This window comes from Rosa chinensis, chromosome 2 (assembly GCF_002994745.2).
Source record: "Rosa chinensis cultivar Old Blush chromosome 2, RchiOBHm-V2, whole genome shotgun sequence".
NCBI lineage: Eukaryota > Viridiplantae > Streptophyta > Magnoliopsida > Rosales > Rosaceae > Rosa > Rosa chinensis.
Window position 1 is genome coordinate 85,153,348 of NC_037089.1, and position 24,716 is coordinate 85,178,063.

A 24,716-nucleotide genomic window follows, 5' to 3' on the forward strand; every position below is an offset into this window, starting at 1 on the left:
TGCCATCCTGTATATATTCCTGAAAAAGAAAATAGCAGTCAACAGATAAGACGTCTCTGCTCTCATAAAGCTCTCCATTCAATTAATTTGTTCAATGTCTAAATATGGAGCAATAAATCAGGAACTGATTAAGAATTTGGTTCACAAAAGGCAAGCACAGTCTTTTTCATCATTGGCTGAACCCCAAATCTTAATTTGGTCCTTCTTCCTTTCCCTAACCCCCTCATTGTTATAGTTCTCTTGATAAGCAGAAAAGAATCACAGACGTTTCCATGTAATTAATGAACTAACATGATACACAGAAGTGGCCAGGACTAAGCTCTGTCTCTACCTATTATACTGATGAAAAGGAAATATAGAAGCTTACCTCCCGCTCTAGTTTGAACAAGTGGCGATTTTGAAGTGTTGCTATGCATCTCTCATTTGCATAATTAATGCAGAATTGGTCAAAACTATCTCTCTACAGAAAAAGACAAATGTACGGTTACACAAACACTTGGAAGAAACTGAGTTCCAATGAAATATTTTGATGATGATCAACGTTTAATCGTTAATTTTTTACGATTTGGTTAGCTAAATGCTAATTTTGGCGAAAATAATACGTGAAAGAAATCGTCAATTTGATTTGGTTTCAACTCATCATTCGTGGGATGATCAGGATCATAGCTAGACAGGAACTAGCGGATTTATATACAGAAATAGACCTAGACAGATATGATCATGCATGATAACATAGAGGTCGACCCACTTGCGGTTTATTCATGTTTCTATTTAGTATATAATGCAATGCATCCACTTTATAATCCAGAACATAGTCAAACCCGATCCAAGCTAGCCAATAGGAGATCGATGAAGCTTACTTTGGTAAAGCTAAAGATGAATTGATTGAATGCTTTTCTTCTGAATCCTCTGACCAAAGAAGGAATACACATACATGCTTCTCTTCAATTATTTTCTGTCACGTCACACGTGGACACGTAAAAATGCATCCAGAACACTAATGCTGTTCACACATTTTCGAGGTCATTTTGATTTTTTCTTTTATTTTATTTATTTATTTTTGGAGAATTGTGAGCTAATAAGGAAATCGTTATAGCTAGCCTCAACAAAATTCACCCATATTACAATTTTGTACCATAACAGAAAAAGATTGATTAATCACTCCTCGTTTCACGTACACTTTGTGTCTAAACATTCATTTAGTAACGTAACATGCATGATCCAAGGACTCGAAAAGATTATTGAAACATAATTACATAAACAATTTTGATGAACATTTGCCTCTCTAGAGATATATTTATTTTTTCTCCGCCTCCGTTCAGGATATGATGGCTCACCGCCTCACCCTCTTCAACACTCGGCAAAGAATTTGATGGCTCACCCACTTCCAAACTGGGTAAAAAATTTGAAGGCTCGCCTCCCTCTTCCAAAGTTGGCAGGGGGTATCGACGCAAAGGGCACATGTGACTCAACTCCAGCCATTGAACAATGTAATGTACATGATAATGGTGTGCGCAAGGTAATGGGATAATCAGTTGATCAACCCTGTCTTTGGCAACAAATTCATCCTTACATATACTACATGTTGGGTTCTGTTTGATAGTAGCCTCTTCCAAACTATCAAGTCTCATTTTGTGGAAATTCTCTATTGCTGATCTAGTTGCGGGAACAAACTTGAACGTCTCAGTTTCAAAGGACTCCAATATAAGCCTATCAGCGATAGGGGTATCATGATTGTCAACATCACGCAATGCATGTGATTCAGCCCCACTGTATCGTATTCCCAATCCATTAATTAGCAGGATGTTCCCTAATAATTATATCAATGGCATCATGATCATCAAACCTACCCAACAAGCGCGCAGTTACGTCAGCTAGTAGAACAACAATCGACGCTCCGGAATGGCCTCGATCGCTCGGAACCACCTGAAAAAAAAGTTTTTCAAGTATAAGTGGCGGCTCTTCTCGCTGGACTCCCATCGTCGAAAGTAGTCTACTCATAGATTGTGTATACCCTCGTCTGTGGTTTGTACATGAGAAACGGATTGGAACAGTTTTTGTTTCAGCTATCGAGCCTTCACGAATAACGTTTGTTGGATGATCATACTGTAGACACCAAAAATTTAATGAAAATAAAATTCATTAAATAATTCGGACAACACTTGAAATTATGACCGAACAAATTTAGTCGGCATGTGGGTCCCACAAAATGTGCACGTGGTTTATAAATAAGCAAAACCAAGCGGACTCAAGGAATGACAAGTGGCGGCATACAAAAAGCCTGACGACAATAAATAAATTTGTTCAGACCTAATCAGCTGAAATTAAAGAGGATCAATCAAATTAAATCAATTGATTCCCAGTCAAATCAAGTACTAAATTTCGTCTGCTGATTAGATGTCAATTTATTTAAATTGATAATTAAGATGAAAATCAGTCATCAAATTAATTGGCTAATTCCTTAATAGTCGTGATCAAATCAGTTAATTAAAGTTATTGATTTGATTATACTATTAATGAAATAAAATTAAAATCAGTCATCAAATTAATTGGCTAATTCCTTAATAATCGTGATTAAATCAGTTAATTAGGTCTGATTGATTTGATTATGTTATTAAGGAAAATGCAATTAATTATGTGTCATCAAGGCATTCCAATTGAAGAGAGATGCCAACACTATAAATACCCCTTCTCAAATCAAGAGAAGGACTTCAGCCAAACAAAGAAGAAGAAAATACTCTCAAAATTTCTGAAGCCTCCCAAGCTCGTATGAAGAACCCTCAAGCTGCCAAATAGTCGGTTCCTCACCAACTCAAGTCAAAACGTTCGTCACGTGTCAACTCTCGTGATCATCGTACCACTCAAGATCAAGCGTCAAGCCCTTGAGCAAAATTCATCGTCGGAGATAGAATCACAGGATTACCAAATATTGTAACCCACACTTAAATTAATAAAATTATTATTTTTGTACACGTGTCTCCATTTTGTTTGCTTTCAGATTCTCATGTTTACAAATTGGCACGCCCGGTGGGACCTCTTTGCCTCTCATCTCCTTCTCTGTAAGACGATTCCAAACAAATCTGTTCGAGCAATGGCTTCCAAGAACATTCAAGTCATCCCGAAGAACAAGTCCAAGACAATGACCTCGAAATCAAGCAGCTTATCTGGTCACGTTACTCGAAGCATGGCAAAGGTTCAGCCAACAACATTTGTGGCTTTGCCTTCTAAGCCTCGCCAACCAATCATCACCCTGGAAAGTTTAAGGGCAGGAAGCATGTCCCTCGAAGTGAAGAGAGACAAGCTCCAACTACAAAATCAAGGGAGCGGTCGTTCTCACCTGCCTCTGATGACAATTCAAGCACCGAATCATACCTTGGAAGTCCTGATCCTGAAGAAAATGACACTTCTGGGATGCAGTCAGACAGAGCGTCTCACCTCTTAGCAATGCAAGTCATGATGACTAGGGCAACCACGCTCGAAGAGCAGGTAGCTAATCTGATGGAGGCGGTCCAAAAGCTCACCAATACCGTCAAAGAAAATGATATGCAGATTGCTCAACTTTGGAGTAGGCTTGAGAAACAAAATGATGAAGATTCTGCTACGATTCCGTACAAGGATGACAAAGGCAAACAAGAAGAAACTTCAAAGACAAATGACAAAGACAGTGAAAGCCTGCTTGGTTCTTTGTCCGTCCAGCAGTTGCAAGACATGATCAACAACTCCATTAAAGCTCAATATGGAGGCCCCTATGGTGATTCTCTCACATATTCCAAGCCATACACAAAAAGAGTGGATAGCTTGAGGATGCCATATGGGTACCAGCCGCCCAAGTTTCAGCACTTCAAGGAGAAGGGCAATCCAAAACAACATATTGCTCATTTTGTCGAGACTTACAACAATGCTGGAATAGAGGGAGATCATCTCGTTAAGCAGTTTGTACGTTCATTGAAAGGCAACGCCTTCGAATGGTACACTGATCTGGAACCTGAGTCAATCGACAGTTGGGATCAGATGGAGCGTGAGTTCCTGAATCGTTTCTATAGCACGAGACGCACAGTGAGCATGATGGAACTTACTAGCGCAAGCAATGGAAGGACAAGCGCGCAGTTGATTACATCAATAGGTGGCGTTTGTTGAGTCTTGATTGCAAAGATCGACTGTCAAAAGTATATGCAGTGGAAATATGCATCAAAGGTATGCACTTTGATTTGCTATATATTTTATAGGGAATCAAGCCCCGTACGTTTGAAGAGCTGGCTACGCGAGCACACGACATGGAGTTGAGTATAGCTAGCCACAAAGGGAAGAAGGAGTCAGTTGTTGACTAAAGAAAAGACAAGGTCTTCGGAAGCAAGATTGACAAGGCACCGAAGAAATCTGCAAAAGAATGGATGGCCGTCAACATTGCCCCAATCAAAATCTCTACACGAGATAAGGAGGTTAAGAAAGCAGAGTTAACTCGCACCTGCGACAGAAAAAAGCGTTTGTTGAAGGAATGGCAACAAAAGACATATCCTTTCCCAGATTCTAATGTGGCAAGCATGTTGGAAGATTTACTTGAGAAGAAGGTGATAGAGCTCCTAGAATGCAAGCTGCCCGAGGAAATGCACCGTGTCAAGGACCTGAAATACTGCAAGTACCACCGGATCGTCAGTCACCCAGTAGAGAAATGCTTCGTTATGAAAGATTTAATAATGAATCTCGCCAAGCAAGGAAGGATTGAGCTGGATGTCGACGATTTTGCTGAGGTGAACTGCACTACCATCGTGTTTGGGTCATTCGAGCCTGCCCCGTTGCCTTCATTTCCAATGAAAGCACCATATCAGCTCTCGAGGAAGCCATGCATAAATTCAAAGTTAGAGAAAGTAAAGCCAATCTAGCAAGCAAGTCTCGCACCTGTTGCTACCCCAAAAGTTAACTCAGTTGTTGATGACAAGGGATGGATACTTGTCACTTGAAGGAAGGCACGCAAGAGCCCATTGCCATGTGTACCCATCACTCAAGCAAAATGCAAGCAATCACAAGAAAGTCGTCAGCGTCCCGAGAAAGAACGGACAAGATTTTTCAAAGAGAGGGGCAATCATTCCGTTCGAAAACCTCATAGTGAGGTTTCATCAACAAAAGTATTTCCCAAGAAAGGCAACGAACAAGAAAATGTGAGAGCTGCCCACATGACAACAAGCTACGAAATTGGTGTAAACACGAAAATCTGAAAGCAAACAAGATACAGACACGTGTACAAAAAAATAATATATTTATTAATTCAAGTGCGGGTTACAATCTTTGGTAATCCTCTGATTCGATCTCCGACGATGAATTTCACTCAAGGGCTTGACGCTTGATCTTGAGTTGGAAGATGGTCATGAGAGTCGACACGTGACGAGTGCTTTGGCTTGAGGTTGGTGATGAACCGGCTATTTGGCAGCTTGAGGGTTCTTCACACGAGCTTGGGAGGCTTCAGGAATTTTGAGAGTATTTCCTTCTCTTTTCTGACTGAAGTCCTTCTCTTGATTTGAGAGGGGGTATTTATAGTATCGGCATCTCTCTCAATTTGGAATGACATGATGACACGTAATTAATTGTATTTTCCTTAATTACGTGATCAAATTAATCAACGTCAATTAACTGATTTAATCACGATCATTAAGGAATTAGCCAATCAATTTAATGACTGATTTTAATCACATTTTCCTTAATAACATAATCAAACCAATCAGCGTTAATTAGCTGGTTTAATCACGACTATTTAAGGAATCAGCCAATTAATTTGATGACTGATTGTCGTCCTGATTACAAATTGATATCTAATCAGCAGATAAGATTTAATACTTGATTTGACTTGGAATCAATTTATTTAATTTGATTGATCCGCTTTAATATCAATTGATTTAGCCGGAGCAAATTCATTTATTGCCGTCGAGCCTTTCATGTGTCGCCAAGTGTCATTCTCTGAGTCTGTGTGATTTTGCTGACTCACAAGCCACGTGGACATTTTGTGGGACCCACATGCCGACTAAATTTGTTCAGTCATAATTTTTGAGTGTTGACCGAATTATTTAATGAATTTATTTTCATTAAATTTTGTAGGTGTCTACAAATGCCCCCACTTCAAGGTGCGCTGTAAACATGTGGTTGTCACGTGTTGGAAGTGTGACTTGAAGTTTGAATTTTGATTTCTTCTTCTTTTTTTTCTTTTTTTTTGTCGCCTTGATTTTGACGGCTTTTCCATTTTAGCTTGTCGCAATGCTTTGCTTTAATGGAGCTGGCTTGTAGAACTCCAAAGTTGTAGAGATTCCTTTGGAATCTCGATTTAATTTCTTAGAGATTCTCTCGAAATGTTTTTTTTTTTGTAGAGATTCTCTCGCAATCAGGATTTAATTTTGTAAATATGGCAAGTACTTCAAATGGGCATGTGACAAAGCCCATAATATAAGAATATTTACGGAATAAATCTTTGATTTTTTTTCAGAATAAAATATTTACTCACAAAATTTCTGCACTCAAAATATTATTGCCATATATAGCAGAAAATTTAAGATTTCTGCCATATTTTCCTAGTCTCAACTAGGAAATTAATGAAGTGAGAAATCCTAGCCCGTTAATTTAAAGGGACGGCCTCCTTTGTATTCTGAACACAAACGATTTGGCTGTTAGCTCTCAACTTTCTTGCTTTTATTGCCTTTTGTCCTTGTGTTGCAGTCTTGCAGAAGATCATCAAGAAATTAAAGGTGGTTTGTCTTTCATTCCTTCGATCCCTTCGGAAATAATCAATACAGTCTGTGCTTATTATTTTTTTTTCTTTCTCTGACAGGTATCTGCTGCTACAGTTTTGCTTTTTTCTTCTGGAACGCGAGTTCTTGATTGTGGCAACGCTGAGGTATCTGTTTGCCTTCCTCTTTTAATTTAACTAACCCTTCTTTTATTATTATGCTTTATATACGTGCCGTACCTTTATGCTGTTGTGAATTATCCATGATTCCAATGTTCCTCCTTCTGACATGGTATAAACATGATTCTTTTTCTCGGGCTTGCTTCTCTTTGAGAAATCACTTCCCTTTCTCATGTCAAATCTAATGAATAATCTATATATATATAAATCGTGCTCTGACAATATATGTATATATATGTATAAGCATGGACGTGTAGACCAAAACATCATTCATCTTTTTACTTAATCACATACTCATATATATATATATGCATGTGCAGCACTGCGACCATAAAAGAAATTTTTTTTTTTTTTTTTTTTTTTTTTCGATAACAACCAATAGCACGATTCATTCACCATTGATCATGCTTGTTCACATGTCTCTTTCACCTTCTTCTTTTTCTGATGACGTCCAAGCATGGCTCACTCTTCTTCTTTATTAATTTGCTCTCACATGGCCCCTTCTTCTTCTGATGATGACATCCAAAGCATGGCTCACTCTTCTTTGTTAATTTCTGTCACCTGCCCCACACTCTTTTTTTTCTTATGATGCCGCAGCCCTTTTTTTGGCACCGTACATTTCTGAAAATTGTTCTAAATATATATTTTGCTTTCTTTTCAGGTATTTGGTGACAATTGAAGAAATTCATTCCTGCTTTCTTTATTTACTGCGTGCTGTTACTGATTTCTTGCTTTGGGCTCCGCAAGTTATTAAGACTGAGGTATGGCTTCTCTGTACTCTTCTGATGAATGTTTTATATATATATTTTTTGAGAAAAATTCACCAACGGTGTCTGGACACTTAAGGGACTTTCAGAATGATACCTGAACTTACAAAGTTATCAATGTGATACCTGGACTCATTTTTTCGTATCAATGTCGTACCTATGACCAATTTCCGTAACGGTTCCGTGACGGAAATTGGCCGTAGGTATCACATTGATACGAAAAAAATGAGTCCAGGTATCATATTGATAACTTTGTAAGTTCAGGTATCATTCTGAAAGTCCCTTAAGTGTCCAGACATTGTTGGTGAATTTTTCGCAATTTTGCACGTGAGTCACTTAATGAAGACAAAATGACCGATTTACCCTCAAATTATTTCTTTTTTTTCTTTTTTTTTTCTTTATTCTTCTTTCTTTCTTTCTTTCTTTCTTTCTTTCTTCTTCTTCTTTTCTGGTTTCTTCTTCCCCTGATTTGAATCATCAAGATTCAAATCATCTTACTCGTTCGATTCCCACCGCCGCTGCGTCTCAATCGACCTTCATGCACCACAGATGTTTCTGGTTCCCCCAACTTCAAATCCTATAGCAAATTGAAATTGTGCATTGAGGTTTCACCGCACACTCCGAGTTCATCCCCGCCGCCGTCGCCAATGACTTGACCACAACAACCTCCACCACCGCACAACAACGTCATCCTCCACTGCTTCTCGATTGGGTTTGGGGATAAGGACTGCTTCTTCCTCCACCGCTAGCGAAATCGTGGAGGCTCAAGGCCACATTTTAAGGGCCACCGGCTGGAAGGACAGCCACAGCAAGGTTTGCACCACCAAAGGCCCCAGGGATCGCAGTATCAGGCTCGTCGCCCACACCGCCATTTAATTCTACGACATGTAGGACCGGCTTGGATACGACCAGCCTAGCAAGGTCGTCGATTGGCCGGGCAGGACACGCAGAACGTGAGCCTCAATTTCTCGATGGTGGAGGCTCAGAGTCCTTTGTTTACTAATCGGCGAGGCACAATGGTGGGTAGCAGCGGAGTGGCGAAGCTGGTGAATAAGAACAGCTCGAATTTTCTGCAGGTGAGGATGGTGTTGAGGCCGAAGTTGTTAATCTTTGTCTGCCTAAAATTGACTCTAATCGAAGTTGGGCTAGAGGCCGAAGTTGTCGGCTAAACCGATGAAGTTGCAGGTGAGGACGGTGTGGAGGTGGTGTTGCATGTCGAGAAGAAGGAGAGGATGGAGGGGTGTGATTGGAGCTGTGATTTGAGAGTGCAGGGCTGGCGGGGTCTGAGTTTCTGATCAATGGTGTAGAAAAGGGGGTCGGAGGAGAGAACGAGAGTGATGGTGGTCAAGTCATTGGCGGCGGCGGCGGGGATGAACTCGGAGTGAACGGTGAAGCCTCAATCCACAATTTCAATTTGCTATAGGATTTGAAGTTGGGGGAACCAGAAACATCTGTGGTGCATGAAGGTGGATTGAGACGCAGCGGCGATGTTTGATCGGCGATCGGCGGTGGGAATCGGACGAGCAAGATGATTTGAATCTTGATGATTCAAATCAGGGGAAGAAGAAACCAGAAAAGAAGAAGAAGAAAGAAAGAAAGAAAGAAAGAAAGAAAGAAAGAAGAATAAAGAAAAAAAGAAAAGAAAAAAAAGAAAGAATTTGAGGGTAAATCGGTCATTTTGTCTTCATTAAGTGACTCACGTGTAAAATTGGGAAAAATTCAGCAACGGTGTCTGGACACTTAGGGACTTTCAGGATGATACCTGAACTTACAAAGTTATCAATGTGATACCTGGACTCATTTTTTAGTATCAATGTGATACCTACAGCCAATTTCCGTCACAGAGCCGTTACGGAAATTGGTCATAGGTACGATGTTGATATGAAAAAATGAGTCCAGGTATCACATTGATAACTTTGTAAGTTCAGGTATCATTCTGAAAGTCCCCGAAGTGTCCAGACACCGTTGGTGAATTTTTCCCATATTTTTTTCATAATCTGCCTCAATCTTTGTTCAACTGTCTATCCATGCTTTAACAATGTATGTATGCATGCACGTGCAATTAAACCAGGATTGATCCTCTTTTTTTTTTCGGCCCGAGTTTAAGACATGATTCTTCTTTTCCTTAATCATGCTTCCTTCACATGCCATGATGTTAATGCTCTTTTTTTTTGCTGTTGCACGGTTCTGAATTTTTTTCAGTCACCTCCTTTTTTATTGGCGCACAATTTCATATGTATTTCAACATATATATATATATATATATATATTTTTTTCTTTCTTTCTTTTTCAGGGTTTTGGCGATCATTGAAGAACGCAGACGACCTAAGCGCTTGGATTCCTCCACTTTTGTGCGTGGTAGGGTCCGCCAAAAGCAATTAGGCTTTGCGTGTTTATCGACATCAAGGAGAAGAACGTGGACGTCCTAAACGCTTGGATTCCTCCACCTTTGTGCGTGGTAGGGTCCACCAAAAGCGGTTAGGCTTCGCGTATTTGGCGGCTCACAGAGAGAAGAACGCGGACGTCCTAAACGCTTGGATTCCTCCACATTTGTTGGTAGGGTCCACCAAAAGCGGTTAGGCTTCGCGTACATCGTCAGACACTTGCGATCGCGATTTCCGTCCTTTCGTGGCCATGGCTTTCTTCAAGTGCTTCAAGAAAGGGACAATCACCATTCTCGAGGATCCGGAGGACGCTCAAAGTGATGGAACTACTCTGCAAGTGCACCCATCTTTGACTGGGCCTCAAGCAATCGATGTCCCTCCTTATGACCCTTCAGCTCACATCCTCCAGTGGACTCATGTAGTACCTCGCCAGCTGGCTATGTTCCGACAACCGAGATCTGGAAGAGACCAACAAAACTCGCATGTACTTTTGCTGAAGTCTTCGCATCATGATCAGAACACTCCTCAGACACCATTCAAGCTTCTCAGCGATCGTGTACGCAATGGTTCAGTGAAGTGGAGCAATGCATTTCGCGCAAATGGAGGCTTCTCTTACACAGAGTTCTACTGGGAATGGGTAGAAGATATCTTAAGCAGGAATGGCAAGCTTACCCGGGAGACTGGCCTCTATCGAGCTATATTCGCCTCACTGTTCAGCTATGACCGATTTGCACCTGTCATACGAGCCTTCTGCGAGTACTGGTGTCCCGTGACGAATACCCTCCACACTTCTAGCGGGGAAATGTCTATCTCCCTCTGGGATTTGGACCAACTTGGAGGTTTACCCATTGCCGGGCGATTCTATGATGAGGTTGTCCTAACTGCTGAAGAGCTTTCTGCAACGAGCAAAGGGAGTCAACAGAGCTGTCGTTATTTGTTTCTTGCCTACCATAAGCTCTGCAAAGAAAGCCAAGGGCAGAAGGTGAAAATAACTTCCTGGATACGATATTGGTATAGAGGAGCTTTGCGCTATAAGAGGCCTCCAAACAAAAGCACCAGGAACAAAAGAGATCCGCCCCCGAATGTATTTAATCCATCTGGCAGGATCCATGAGATCCGACAACGTACTTCTGCAGACCTCGCAGTCTTTGAGGACTTAGGCGTAGAAGGTGAAGATATAGAGCCCACCTACTTGGCCGCTTTTCTTGCTTGTTGGTTGTGCCTGTTTGTTTTACCTGGAGACAACACCGGCTTGATTCGTCCAGGAGTATTCAAAGTCGCCAGCAAAATGTCACAGGGTGTACAGTTTTGCCTAGCGGTACCAGTGCTGGCCAGCATCTATCAGGGTTTGAACGAGATTTCTGTTTCCAGCGATCCAGGTAATTGCTCGGCTGCTCTTCCTTTTCATTATATTTATGCATGGCTAGCAGAGTACTTCGGCACCCACTTTCAGTCTCCACTTCCCAACGACCTAAGGCCCCGTATGGTTCGCTTCTCTGGAGAACTTTCAGCTAGGCATTTTGGAGACTCACAGGCTCTTTCTTTGTTCGACACATGTGATAATGTGAAGATGGGTGTATTTGCCAGGGTATTTTCAGAGAGCAGAGTGATTATCAACCGCAGTAACATCTCCCATTTAGACTTGATATATCTTATCAGCCTTCGATCCGGGTACCTTTCTCTAAGGCAAGATAACCGGCGAGTCGTTCAGCCATACAGTCCACATCGGTTTAGTCGACAGTTTGGTTATGTCCAAGACATTCCTGGCAGCCTTAAGAATGACATTCGCACCGGCGTACTGGCTCTGATTTATTTGCATTGGGATTCTTGCACTAGAATGGACACTAACTGTGAGGTAACGTTGCCGATCCAGAGTGCTATCACGGAGTATATGGTTACCCGAGACTATGTTAATTGGTGGTCTAAAGTGTATCATTCTACACCAGTGAAGACGACGAGAGTAGCGCCTACTAGTAGAGCCCTGCACAAGCCTCTGAAAGCAAAAGAAGACAAGGACGTCAACCGCGCTGCGCCTCGTCGCCAGAATGTGATTGCTTGTGAAGTCGAATGTAGCACCAACGTCCCTGTGCTTCCTGATAGGGCTTCGCTCCCAGATAAGGACCATCAGGCTCATCCAGTCGACATTCTAGAAGATGATGGAGACTCTTTAGATTCTCACGCCGCCTTCATCCGTCCACTTAAGCTGAAAAGACCTGTCATCAAAGAAAGAAGGCGTAGTGGAAGCAGCGGTAGCAATGATAGTGAAGTGCACTTTAAGCGTCGAAAAACTGACACCGGTCTTGGCCCTATTTATTGTGACCCCAATGCTGAATTCACTATGAATACTGACTTTCTTTGTGACATTTCAACTTCTTCGCAACCGATGCTGCAACAAAATGAGGTAACTTTTTTAGACTTGCGTCAGAGATTTTTTTTTTCTTTTTTGTGTTTTTCTTGGAACTTGAATTGTTCTTTTCCCATCTTTTTAGGGTGCGGAGATTGATGGTCATTCACTTTGGGGAAACGATGACGCCTCTTTAGACCCTATACGTGTTCCTTCTGCAGCGGAACTTGAGGCTTACGCTTTACCCACGAAAGGAAAATCCAATGCAAAGAATGACTCACAGCAAATTGACCCTACAGGTACAATTCTTAACTCTTGTGTATTTTCATTGCACTTTAAGCCCCTTTTTTTTTTTAACTAATGATATATGTACAGGTCCACTTACCATGGTGCATCCTCCTAAGCCTCTGAACACCATAGCCTTTTCTGAGGCCTCTCTTGGTGGAGCTGCTATTATAGATGCCAGCCAAAGACTTCGTGATATTCGTCAACAAGCTGCTACTGCAGTTTGTGAACAAATTGAAGATATGATAATGAAGCACTCCTCCAAGACCATTCTTTCTAGCAAGGGGGAGCTTGACAAGCTGATAGCTGAGCTTAGCCACTATGGGATTGATCCTTCATCCGTAAGGGGAAAAGTTGAAGGATTGTTGAATAGTGCTGACCAATACAACTTGGCACGACTTTCTTGTTCACGCAAGGCTACTCCAGGCACACGTATTCAACGTCTGGCTGACACAAAGTCAGAAATTGCGAAGGCCACTTCAATTCATCAAGCTGACTCTGATCATCGTCAATCTGCACTCAAGTCTTTGGAGAAATTAAAGGAGGAGCAACGAAAATTGGAGCAAACAGTGACTTTACTAGACGAGAGACTTCTACTACAGGAGAAGAAGCTTGTCGACCTAAAAAAAGAGGAGACTCAAATCCAAGAGACCCCCGAGGTGACCACTGCAGAGCTTGAGACGACAAAATCATTGCGAGATACTTTTGAGAACCACCGCAATAGCTTCAAGGGTTTGACTTGGGTGTGAAGAACTGTTCTCCATTTGTAACTTCTGATGATTTTTTTTTTTTTTTTCATTTTCCTTTATCATTTGTAATAAGTCAAACTTTGACAGTCATAACTTATTATAAAAAATAAGTACTTTTCTACTTATTTACTTCTTGAATAGTAAACAAACCCTTTATTTTTTATTTGATTTGACTGAACTTGAGATTGTTATTCCCAAGCTGCCTACGTATCCTTTTGATGAAGGAATCAAGTCATCACGTAGTTCAAGGGTTTATGGATGATGTAATTTTTTTTTTTTTTTTTTTTTTTTTTTTTGGTGCCATGTGCAGTTTAGGCTCGTGCTGGCTAGGAGCGTCTTCTTATGTATTTCAAGCATAGTACCTCTTCAAGAACTTTCCATTTATGGGGCCAATCCTCAGGCCATCTTCAGCCACAATTTTGTAGGCTCCATTGGTGTAGACTTCGCGGACTACATAAGGTCCATCCCACTTTGACTGAAACTTTGGACCAGTCTTGTGTGTCATAATGATAGGTCTGCGCACGGCAAGCACTAGATCACCAACTTGAAAAGACCTGGGTCGAACCCCTTTGTTGAAAGCTCGTGACATTCGAGCTTGATAGCATTCCAAGTGCTGTTGCGCGTCAAGTCTCTTTTCATCTAAGGCTTCCAACTCCTGAAGGCGTAACTTGACATTCTCTTCATCAGTCAATCCTTCTTGCAAAGCAATCCTCAGAGATGGAATCTGTTTCTCCAAGGGTAAGACAGCTTCAACACCATATACAAGGGAGTAAGGTGTAGCTTTCGTGGGAGTTCGATATGTCGTTCTATAGGCCCAGAGCGCCTCTCCCATTCTTTCATGCCAATCCCTTTTGGTTTTGTTGACAACTTTCTTCAAAATGTTACACAATGTTTTGTTGAATGCTTCAGCCAACCCATTTGCCGGGGCGTTGTACATAGAAGAAAAGTGTAACTTGAAGTGATATTTCTCACAGAGTTTCTCCATGGCACTATTGGAAAAGTACTTGGCATTGTCTGTGATGATGCAGCGAGGAACACCATATCGTTGAATGATATTCCCTTTGATGAAGTCTACAACATTTTCTTTCTTTATTTCTTTAAGCGGTACCGCCTCTGCCCACTTTGAAAAGGAATCCGTAGCCGCTAGAATGTATGAGTGACTGGCGGAGGATTTCGGAGTTATGGGCCCGACAGCATCAAGTCCCCACACATCGAAGGGGTAGGAAGCAATCGTTGGATGCAGTGGCTCTGGTGGTTGATGGATGAAGTTTGCATGAAACTGGCAAGCCTGACACCTTTGTGCATACTCCATGCAATCTTTAACCATAGTGGGCCAATAGTAACCCATCCTCTTCACTTGAAAATGGAGCTTAGGACCTGACTGGTGGGCTCCACATACTCCTGAATGAGCTTCCTCCATAGCCTTGGCAGCTTCCTCTTTCCCCAGACATCTAAGAAGCAATCCATCGAATGATCGTCGATAAAGAGTCTCCTTATAGTAGAAGAAGCGTGATACTCTTCGCCTTATGTCCGAGCGTTGCTTTGGGTCTTCAGACAACTTATTTCGCTCAAGGTAATCAATCAACGGGTACCTCCAGTCATCCGCATCAATCACGTAAACAGAGACAACATTGGAGTATTCATGCCAAAACTCAGAGATTGTAGGTACGACCCACCGTTGGCAGATTGGAAGGTGTATGATTTCATCCTCTGATAATGCCAAAGTTGCTGCTAAGTTGGCCAAAGCGTCTGCCACTTGATTTTCTTTCCTTGGCACATGCGTTAGTGTGACAACATCAAAACCCTTTAAGAGTTGTGTGGCGAGCCAAAAATAAGGAACTAAATCCTCTTTTTTCACTTCATAGACAGTTAATAATTGATCAACTACCAACTTCGAGTCTCCATACACCTCTAGATTTGAGATTTTCATTTCAGCTGCGGTCTGTAGTCCCATAATTAGCGCTTGGTATTCAGCAACATTATTGGAACATAGTTCACCAAGAGTAAAGGCGTAAGGCAATATCTGCTTGTACGGAGAAATGAAGACCACACCAGCTCCTGCCCCATCTGCTCGTGAAGACCCATCGAAGAACATCTGCCAAGCAGGGAGGATCTCTGTATTAAAGACTTCTTCATCTGGCAACTCATCTGAAATCTCCCAATCCGCAGGAATAGGATGATCCGCTAGGAAGTCAGCCAATGCTTGTCCTTTAATCGCTTTGGCCGGTATGTAGATGATCTCATACTGATTGAGGAGTAGTGCCCATTTTGCCATTCGCCCTGTCAAGACGGGTTGTGACATAACAAACTTGACTGGGTCACCTCGCGCCACTAGATGCACTGTGTAAGCTTGCATGTAATGTCTTAACTTTTGGATGGCGAAGACGAGTGCGAGACAGATTTTCTCTATCGGTGGATAGTCCAGTTCCGGTCCTGTGAGAGTTCGACTCAAGTAATACAACGCCCTCTCCTTCTTTGCTTCATTTTCTTGAGCTAGAAGTGCCCCGAGTGATCGCTCTTGAGCAGCAATGTAGAGGATAAGTGGCTTCCCAGGAATGGGTGCACCTAACACTGGAGGGTTCGCCAAGTACTTCTTTATGCTTTCAAAGGCGTTATGGCAAGCTTCATCCCATACGAAAGGCACATCCTTCTTCAGAAGTCGACTAAACGGCTGAAAACGGCCTGCGAGGTTTGATATAAACCGTCTAATAAAGGCAAGCCGTCCTTGGAGACTTTTTAACTCGCGCAGATTTCTTGGCTCAGGCATGTCTTGAATGGCCTTAATCTTTGACTGGTCCACTTCAATGCCACGATGTTTCACAATGAATCTAAGAAACCTGCCTGAACTAACTCCGAAAGCACATTTGAGGGGGTTCATCTTGAGCTGGTACTTACGTAGTCTATCAAACACCCTTCTTAGGTCTTGGAAGTGATCCATCCTCCTTTTTGACTTGACCACTAAATCGTCGACATAACATTCCACGTACTTGTGAAGCATGTCTCCGAAGATTTTCTGCATAGCACGTTGATATGTTGCACCAGCATTTTTCAACCCGAATGGCATGACTTTGTAGCAATAAATGCCTTTGGGAGTACGAAACGCAGTAAGCTCTTCATCTTCTAAGGCCATCCTAATTTGATTGTACCCAGATGACCCATCCATGAAGGAAAAAGCTTCATGCCCTGTTGTTGCATCCACCATGAGTTCAATGATAGGCAAAGGGAAGTCATCTTTCGGACATGCGTCATTTAAGTCGCGGAAATCCACGCATACACGGAGTTGTCCGTTCTTCTTCTTGACAGGAACAATGTTTGCAATCCACTTAGGATATTGAACCTCTCTAATGAAACCTGCAGCAATCAACTTATCAACCTCAGCTTCAATTTGAGGCAGAAGTTCTGTCCGAAAGCGTCGTTGTGTTTGCTTGATCGGTCGAGCCTCAGGTTTAACCGCGAGTCGATGAACCGCTACTTTTGGGTCAAGGCCAGGCATTTCTTTGTACGTCCATGCAAAGACGTCTTTATACTCAAGCAGAAGATCATAGTATTCCTTTTCTTCTTTGAGACTTAGCGAAGCGCTCACGAAGATAGGTCTTGGATCTTCCTCAGTTCCCAAATTGAGCTCTTTAAGCTCGTCGACAGTAGCTTGCCCCCCGTCTTCGAGTTCTGGAGGAGCTTCATCTACTTCATCCTCGAAATGATCATGGTCATCTTCTTCAAAAGCCTCTGCTTCTGCTACCGTGATATGATAAGTAGACTGAACAATCTCATCTTCATCATTGCCATCAACATTACTAGTTCCGACTTGGCCAGTGAGTACGATGGTGTGCTCCTTCACTTTGAGTTGTTCGCTTGAGCTCACCTCTAACATAGAGCGTCGCTTCATGCGTGACGGAATGAGACTTCGGATCTCTTTGTTGTTTCCTTGGTCGTCAATCTCCTTTCTCTTTTGCCTTTGCTGCTCTTTGGGTGCTTGTATCCTCTCAAGTGCTGACTTTCGAGGGACTGACTCAGATTTCTTATTTCCTTCATCGGAAGATGACAACCTATTGAACACGGAAGCTCGAGTGGTCGTTTGGGTGATGCGGTTGAAAACTGAGACTCGGCTTGTTGACGTATCAACACGATCAAATACAGAAACTCGAGGCGTCAACTCATCAACTTGTTCAGGCACCACTGCTTGAGAATTAGGACGAATACGATCGAGTGCAGAAACGCGAGAGGTGGATTTAGATTCCCGAGTCTCTTCTTCTATCACTTCGACACTAATGTGTTGAGTGCTTGCCTTTGCAACTTTTCTTCTTCCTGATATTTTGATCGGTTTGCTTGGTACAAAACCAAGACCTGCTTTAGCAGAGTCCGTGGTGCATCCTTGCTCTCTCAACCTCCTTTGAGATTCATTAAGCTCATGCACCTTCTTACCAGGGATGACTTGATCACCTTCCTTGCTTGACGATCCGAAGTCATATCCAGCTTTTGCTAGCAGCTTGTAAGCGTTAGGGTCAAATCCTTCCTTCGTCCTTTTCTCAGGAAGGGTACCATGTTCTGCCTTGCCTTGAATCGGTTTGACAAATCCCTTTAGCGGCTGCTTGGTGGGTGTTGCGTTGTTCAACTTCGTCAACAGTATGGTTGATGTTTCTTTTAGCAATTCTACGTCCTTCTCATCTAGCTTTCGTGGACGTTCTTGCTCATTTGCCTCCACAAAAGGAGATTCCCCTTCTTTTCGCCTAGACCTTGGCACGTAACGGAGAACTGGAGTAGAGGAGCTGATTTTGTTCTTTGAAGCTGTCACTTTAGTTTCCGACGAAACTTTATGTGGTTCCTCAATGGAATTTCTTGCCATGTTGGATTCCACTTCCTTATTATGCACCTCTGCAGTCTTCCCTGCAGAGGGTATTCCAACTGGGAGAACTTCCTTTACTGTTTCATCATCCATGTAGAACTTAGAATCCGCAAAGTAAGATTCAGCTTCAGTGAATGGTTTAGTATCACCTACTACTGTTTTTACTCCACCATCATAGAACTTGAAGCATTGATGAAGAGTGGAGGGAACGACACCATTTTCGTGAACCCATGGTCGTCCCAACAATAAATTGTAAGAGGTCTTCGCTTCGATCACATGGAACAAAGTGTTCGACTTCATTTCTCCAATTGTCATGTCTACTCTGATCATGCCTATAGCTCTTTTCCCCCCTTGGTTGAAGCCTTGAATCATGAGACGGCTTCGAGACAACTCTTCTACATTGATGCCAAGCTGCTTCATGGTCGACCTAGGCATAATGTTTACAGCAGACCCTCCGTCTACAAGCATGCGGTTTATCTTTTGATCTCGCACATACCCTGACACGAAGAGAGGTCTATTATGCGGTTTAGAGCCTAACTGAAGGTCTTCATCCGTAAAGTGAATGGCATCACAATCTGCAACACACGTGACACATTCCTTCGGTTTCACCTTGTTAATGTCTGTGGAGTTCTTACCCATGTCAATCAACACCTGTACCAAAGCACCTCTTGTCAATTTTGGTAGTTGTAGTAGATCAGGGATGCTAAAGTGAAGTGGTAAGTCTTCTAGCTGCTTCAACACCTCATTCTCCTTTGACGTTTGGTTAGTATTGACTGTGCTTGACTCAGCCTTGGCAGAATCCTTCGAACCAGATTCGTAGCTTGTGGTCATGTGGGCAGTTCTCACTTTTTCTAGTTTGTTGCCTTTCTTGGGAAAGGCTCTTGTTGACGAAGCCACACCATGGGGTCTTCGAACAAAAGGATTACCCCTTTCTTTGACAAATCTTGTCTTACCTTTCTCGAGACATTGACGATTTCCTTGTGACTGCTTGTATTTTGCTTGAATGATAGGTACACATGGCGATGAGCTCTTACGTGCCTTATTCCGAGTGACAAGTATCCATCCCTCGTCATCAACAACTGAGTCAACTTTAGGAGTAGCAACAGGCGCGAGGTTCGCTTGCTGGATTGGCTTGACTTTCTCTAACTTTGACTTCGTGCATGGCTTCCTCGAGAGCTGATATGGTGCTTTCATTGGAAGAGAAGGCAATGGGGCAGGCTCGAATGACCCAAACACGATGGTAGTGCAATTTACCTCAGCAATATCGTCGACGTCCAGCTCAATCCTTCCTTGCCTAGCGAGATTCATTATGACATCTTTCAAAACGAAGCATTTCTCCACTGGGTGACTGACGATCCGGTGGTACTTGCAATATTTTGGGTCCTTGACACGATGCATTTCCTCGGGCCGCTTGCATTCTGGGAGCTCTATCACCTTCTTCTCAAGTAAATCTTCCAACATGCCTGCCACGTCGGAATCTGGGAAAGGATATGTCTTTTGTTGCCATTCCTTCAACGAACGCTTTGTTCTGTCGTAGGTGCGAGTTGGCTCAGCTTTCTTAGCCTCCTTTTCTAGTGTCGAGATTTTGACTGGGGCAATGTTGACGGCCATTGATTCTTTTGTAGGTTTCTTCGGTGCCTTGTCAAACTTGCTTCCGAAGACCTTGTCTTTTCTTTGGTCAACAATTGACTCCTTCTTCCCTTTATGGCTAGCTATACTTAACTCCATGTCGTGTGCCCGCGTAGCCAGCTCTTCAAACGTATGGGGCTTGATTCCCTGTAAAATATATAGCAAATCAAAGTGCATACCTTGGATGCACATTTCCACCGCAGATACTTCTGACAGTCGATCTTTGCAATCGAGACTCAACAAACGCCACCTGTTGATGTAATCAATTGCACGTTCATCCTTCCATTGCTTGGCTCTAGTAAGTTCCATCATGCTCACTGTACGTCTCGTGCTATAGAAACGATTCAGGAACTCACGCTCCATCTGATCCCAACTGTCGATTGACTCAGGCTCCAAATCAGTGTACCATTCAAAGGCGTTACCTTTTAATGAACGTACAAACTGCTTAACAAGATGATCTCCCTCCGTTCCTGCATTGTTGCAAGTCTCGACAAAGTGGGCAATATGTTGTTTTGGATTACCCTTCCCCTCGAATTGCTGAAACTTGGGCGGTTGGTACCCATATGGCATCCTCAAGCTATCCACTCTTTTTGTGTATGGCTTGGAGTATGTGAGAGAATCACGGGAGGTACCTCCATATTGAGCTCTAATGGAGTTGTTGATCATGTCCTGCAGCTGTTGGATGGACAAAGAACCAAGTTGGCCATCACTATCCTTGTCATTTGCCTTTGACGTTTCTTCTTGTTTGTCTTTGTCATCCTTGTACGGAATCCTAGCAGAATCCTCATCATTTTGTTTCTCAAGCCTACTCCAAAGTTGAGCAATCTGCATATCCTTTTCTTCGACGGTATTGGTGAGCTTTTGAACCGCCTCCATCAGATTCGCTACTTGCTCCTCTAGTGTGGTTGCCCCAGTCATCATGACTTGCATTGATAAGGGGTGAGAAGCACCTTCTGACTGCATCTCAGAAGTGTTCTTTTCTTCAGCATTAGGACTTCCATGGTATGATCCAGTGCTTGAGTGATCATCCGAGGCAGGTGAGAATGATCGTTCCCTTGGTTTTGTGTTTGGAGCTTGTCTCTCTTCACTTCGAGGGACATGCTTCCCTGCCCCTAGACTTTCTAGGGTGATGATTGGTTGGTGAGGCTTAGATGGCAAAGCCACAAATGTTGTAGGCTGAATCTTCGCCATGCTTCGAGTGACGTGACCAGATGAGCTGCTGCTCGATTTCGAGGTCGTTGTCTTGGATTTGTTCTTCGGGATGACTTGAATGTTCTTGGAAGCCATTGCTCGAACGGATTTGTTTGGAATCGTCTTACGGAGAATGAGATGAGAGGCAAAGAGGTCCCACTGGGCGTGCCAATTTGTAAACACGAAAATCTGAAAGCAAACAAGATACAGACACGTGTACAAAAAAAATAATATATTTATTAATTCAAGTGCGGGTTACAATCTTTGGTAATCCTCTGATTCGATCTCCGACGATGAATTTCACTCAAGGGCTTGACGCTTGATCTTGAGTTGGAAGATGGTCATGAGAGTCGACACGTGACGAGTGCTTTGGCTTGAGGTTGGTGATGAACCGGCTATTTGGCAGCTTGAGGGTTCTTCACACGAGCTTGGGAGGCTTCAGGAATTTTGAGAGTATTTCCTTCTCTTTTCTGACTGAAGTCCTTCTCTTGATTTGAGAGGGGGTATTTATAGTATCGGCATCTCTCTCAATTTGGAATGACATGATGACACGTAATTAATTGTATTTTCCTTAATTACGTGATCAAATTAATCAACGTCAATTAACTGATTTAATCACGATCATTAAGGAATTAGCCAATCAATTTAATGACTGATTTTAATCACATTTTCCTTAATAACATAATCAAACCAATCAGCGTTAATTAGCTGGTTTAATCACGACTATTTAAGGAATCAGTCAATTAATTTGATGACTGATTGTCGTCCTGATTACAAATTGATATCTAATCAGCAGATAAGATTTAATACTTGATTTGACTTGGAATCAATTTATTTAATTTGATTGATCCGCTTTAATATCAATTGATTTAGCCGGAGCAAATTCATTTATTGCCGTCGAGCCTTTCATGTGTCGCCAAGTGTCATTCTCTGAGTCTGTGTGATTTTGCTGACTCACAAGCCACGTGGACATTTTGTGGGACCCACATGCCGACTAAATTTGTTCAGTCATAATTTTTGAGTGTTGACCGAATTATTTAATGAATTTATTTTCATTAAATTTTTTGGTGTCTACAATTGGTTCGAAGGATTCTGCCAAGGCTGAGTCAAGCACGGTCAACACGAACCAAACGTCAGAGGAGAACGAGGTGTTGAAGCAGTTAGAAGACCTGCCATTACACTTTAGCATTTCTGATCTACTGCAATTGCCAAAATCGGCAAGATGTGTTTTGGTACAGGTGCTGATCGACATAGGCAAGTACTCCACAAAGATTAACAAGGTGAAACAGAAGGAATGTGTCACGTGTGTTGCAGATTGTGACGCTATTCACTTTAAGGATGAAGACCTTCAGTTAGGCTCTAAGCCACACAATAGACCTCTCTTCGTGACGGGGTATGTACGAGATCAAAAGCTAAACCGCATGCTTGTAGACGGAGGGTCTGCTGTAAACATTATGCCTAGGTCAACCATGAAGCATCTTGGCATCAATGTGGAAAAGTTGTCTCGAAGTCATTTCATGATTCAAGGCTTCAACCAAGGGGGGCAAAGAGCCATAGGGATGATCAGAGTAGATATGACGATTGAAGAGATGAAGTCGAACACTTTGTTCCACGTGATCGATGCGAAGACCTCCTACAATTTGTTGTTGCACGACCGTGGGTTCACGAAGATGGTGTCGTCCCCTCTACTCTTCATCAATGCTTCAAGTTCTACGATGGTGGAGTAAAAACAGTAGCAGGTGATACTAAACCATTCACTGAAGCTGAGTCTTACTTTGTGGATTCCAAGTTCTACATGGATGATGAAACAGTAAAGGAAGTTCTCCTAGTTGGGGTACCCTTCACAGGAAAGACTGCAGAAGTGCGTAATAAGGAAGTGGAATCCAGCATGGCAAGAAATTGCAATGAGGAACCACATAAAGTTTCGTCGGAAACTAAAATGGCAGCTTCAAAGAACAAAATCATCTCCTCCGCTCCGGTCCTTCGTTATGTGCCAAAGTCTAGGCTAAAAGAAGGGCAATCTTCTTTTGTGGAGGCAAATGAGCAAGAACGTCCGCGAAATTTAGATGAGAAGGACGTAGAATTGCTAAAAGAAACATCAACCATACCTTTGATGAAGTTGAGTAATGCAACTCCCACCAAGCAGCAGCTAAAGGGGTTTGTCAAACCAATTCAAGGCAAGACAGAGCACGGGACACTTCCTGACAAAAGGAAAAAGGAAGGATTCGACCCTAACTCTTACAAGCTGCTAGCAAAGGTTGGATATGACTTCGGTTCGTCAAGTATGGAAGGTGGCCAAGTCATCCCTGGTAACATGGTGCATGAGTGTAATAAATCTCAAAGGAGGTTGAGAGAGCAAGGATGCACTGCTGACCCTGCTAAAGCAGGTCTTGGTTTTATACCAGGCAAACCAATCAAAATTTCAGGAAGAAGAAAAGTTGGGAAGGCAAGAACTCAACACATTAGTGTCGAAGTAATAGAATAAGAGACTCAGGAATCTAAATCTACCTCTCGCGTTTCTGTACTTGATCGCATTCGTCCTAATTCTCAAGTTGCAGTGCCTGAACAAGTTGATGAGTTGGCACCTCGAGTTTCTGTATTCGATCGTGTTGATACGTCAACAAGCCGAATCTCAGTTTTCAATCGTATCACCCAAGCGACCACTCGACCTTCCGTGTTCAATAGGTTGTCATCTTCCGATGAAAGAAATAAGAAATATGAGTCAGTCCCTCGAAATTCGGCACTTGAGAGGGTACAAGCACCCAAAGAGCAACAAAAGCAAAAGAGAAAGAGGATCGACAACCAAAGAAACGACAAAGAGATCCGAAGTCTCATCCCGTCACGCATGAAGCGACGCTATGTGTTAGAGGTGAGCTCAAGTGAACAATTCAAAGTGAAGGAACACACCATCGTACTCACTGGCCAAGTTGGAATGAGTAATGTTGATGGCAATGGCGAAGATGAGGTTGTTCAGTCTGCCTATCATATCATGGTAGCAGAAGCAAAGGCTTTTGAAGAAGATAACCATGATCATTCCAAGGATGAGGTAGATGAAGCTCCTCCAGAACTTGAAGAAGGGGGGCAAGCTACTATCGACGAGCTTAAAGAGCTCAATTTGGGAACTGAGGAAGATCCAAGACCTGTCTTCGTGAGCTCTTTGCTGAGTCCCGAAGAAGAAAAGGAATACTATGATCTGCTGCTTGAATATAAAGACGTCTTTTCATGGACGTACAAAGAAATGCCTGGCCTTGACCCAAAGGCAGTGGTTCATCGTCTGCCAGTTAAACCTGAGGCTCGACCGATCAAGCAAACACAAAGACGCTTTCGGACAGAACTCCTTCCTCAAATTGAAGCTAAAGTAGATAAGTTGATTGTTGAAGGTTTCATCAGAGAGGTTCAATATCCTAAGTGGATTGCAAACATTGTTCCTGTCAAGAAGAAGAACGGACAACTCCTTGTATGTGTGGATTTCCGCGACTTAAATGATGTGTGTTCAAAGGATGACTTCCCTTTACCTATCATTGAACTCATGGTGGATGCAATAACAGGGCATGAAGCTTTATTCTTCATGGATGGGTCATCTGGATACAATCAAATAAGGATGGCCTTAGAAGATGTAAGTATGAAATGTGTTG

General features: G+C 42.5%; 1 protein-coding gene across 1 annotated transcript; it reads left to right on the plus strand.

The window, feature by feature from the left end:
• The first annotated feature begins 6,649 nt into the window (after positions 1-6,649).
• Positions 6,650-13,418, plus strand: LOC121051359. The gene is made up of 6 exons (XM_040513637.1): positions 6,650-6,728; positions 6,812-6,877; positions 7,551-7,650; positions 9,950-12,441; positions 12,530-12,683; positions 12,760-13,418. The coding sequence occupies exons 4-6, from the start codon at positions 10,291-10,293 to the stop codon at positions 13,416-13,418; spliced, it is 2,964 nt and encodes a 987-aa protein (XP_040369571.1). The 5' UTR covers positions 6,650-6,728; positions 6,812-6,877; positions 7,551-7,650; positions 9,950-10,290.
• The last annotated feature ends 11,298 nt before the right edge of the window (positions 13,419-24,716 follow it).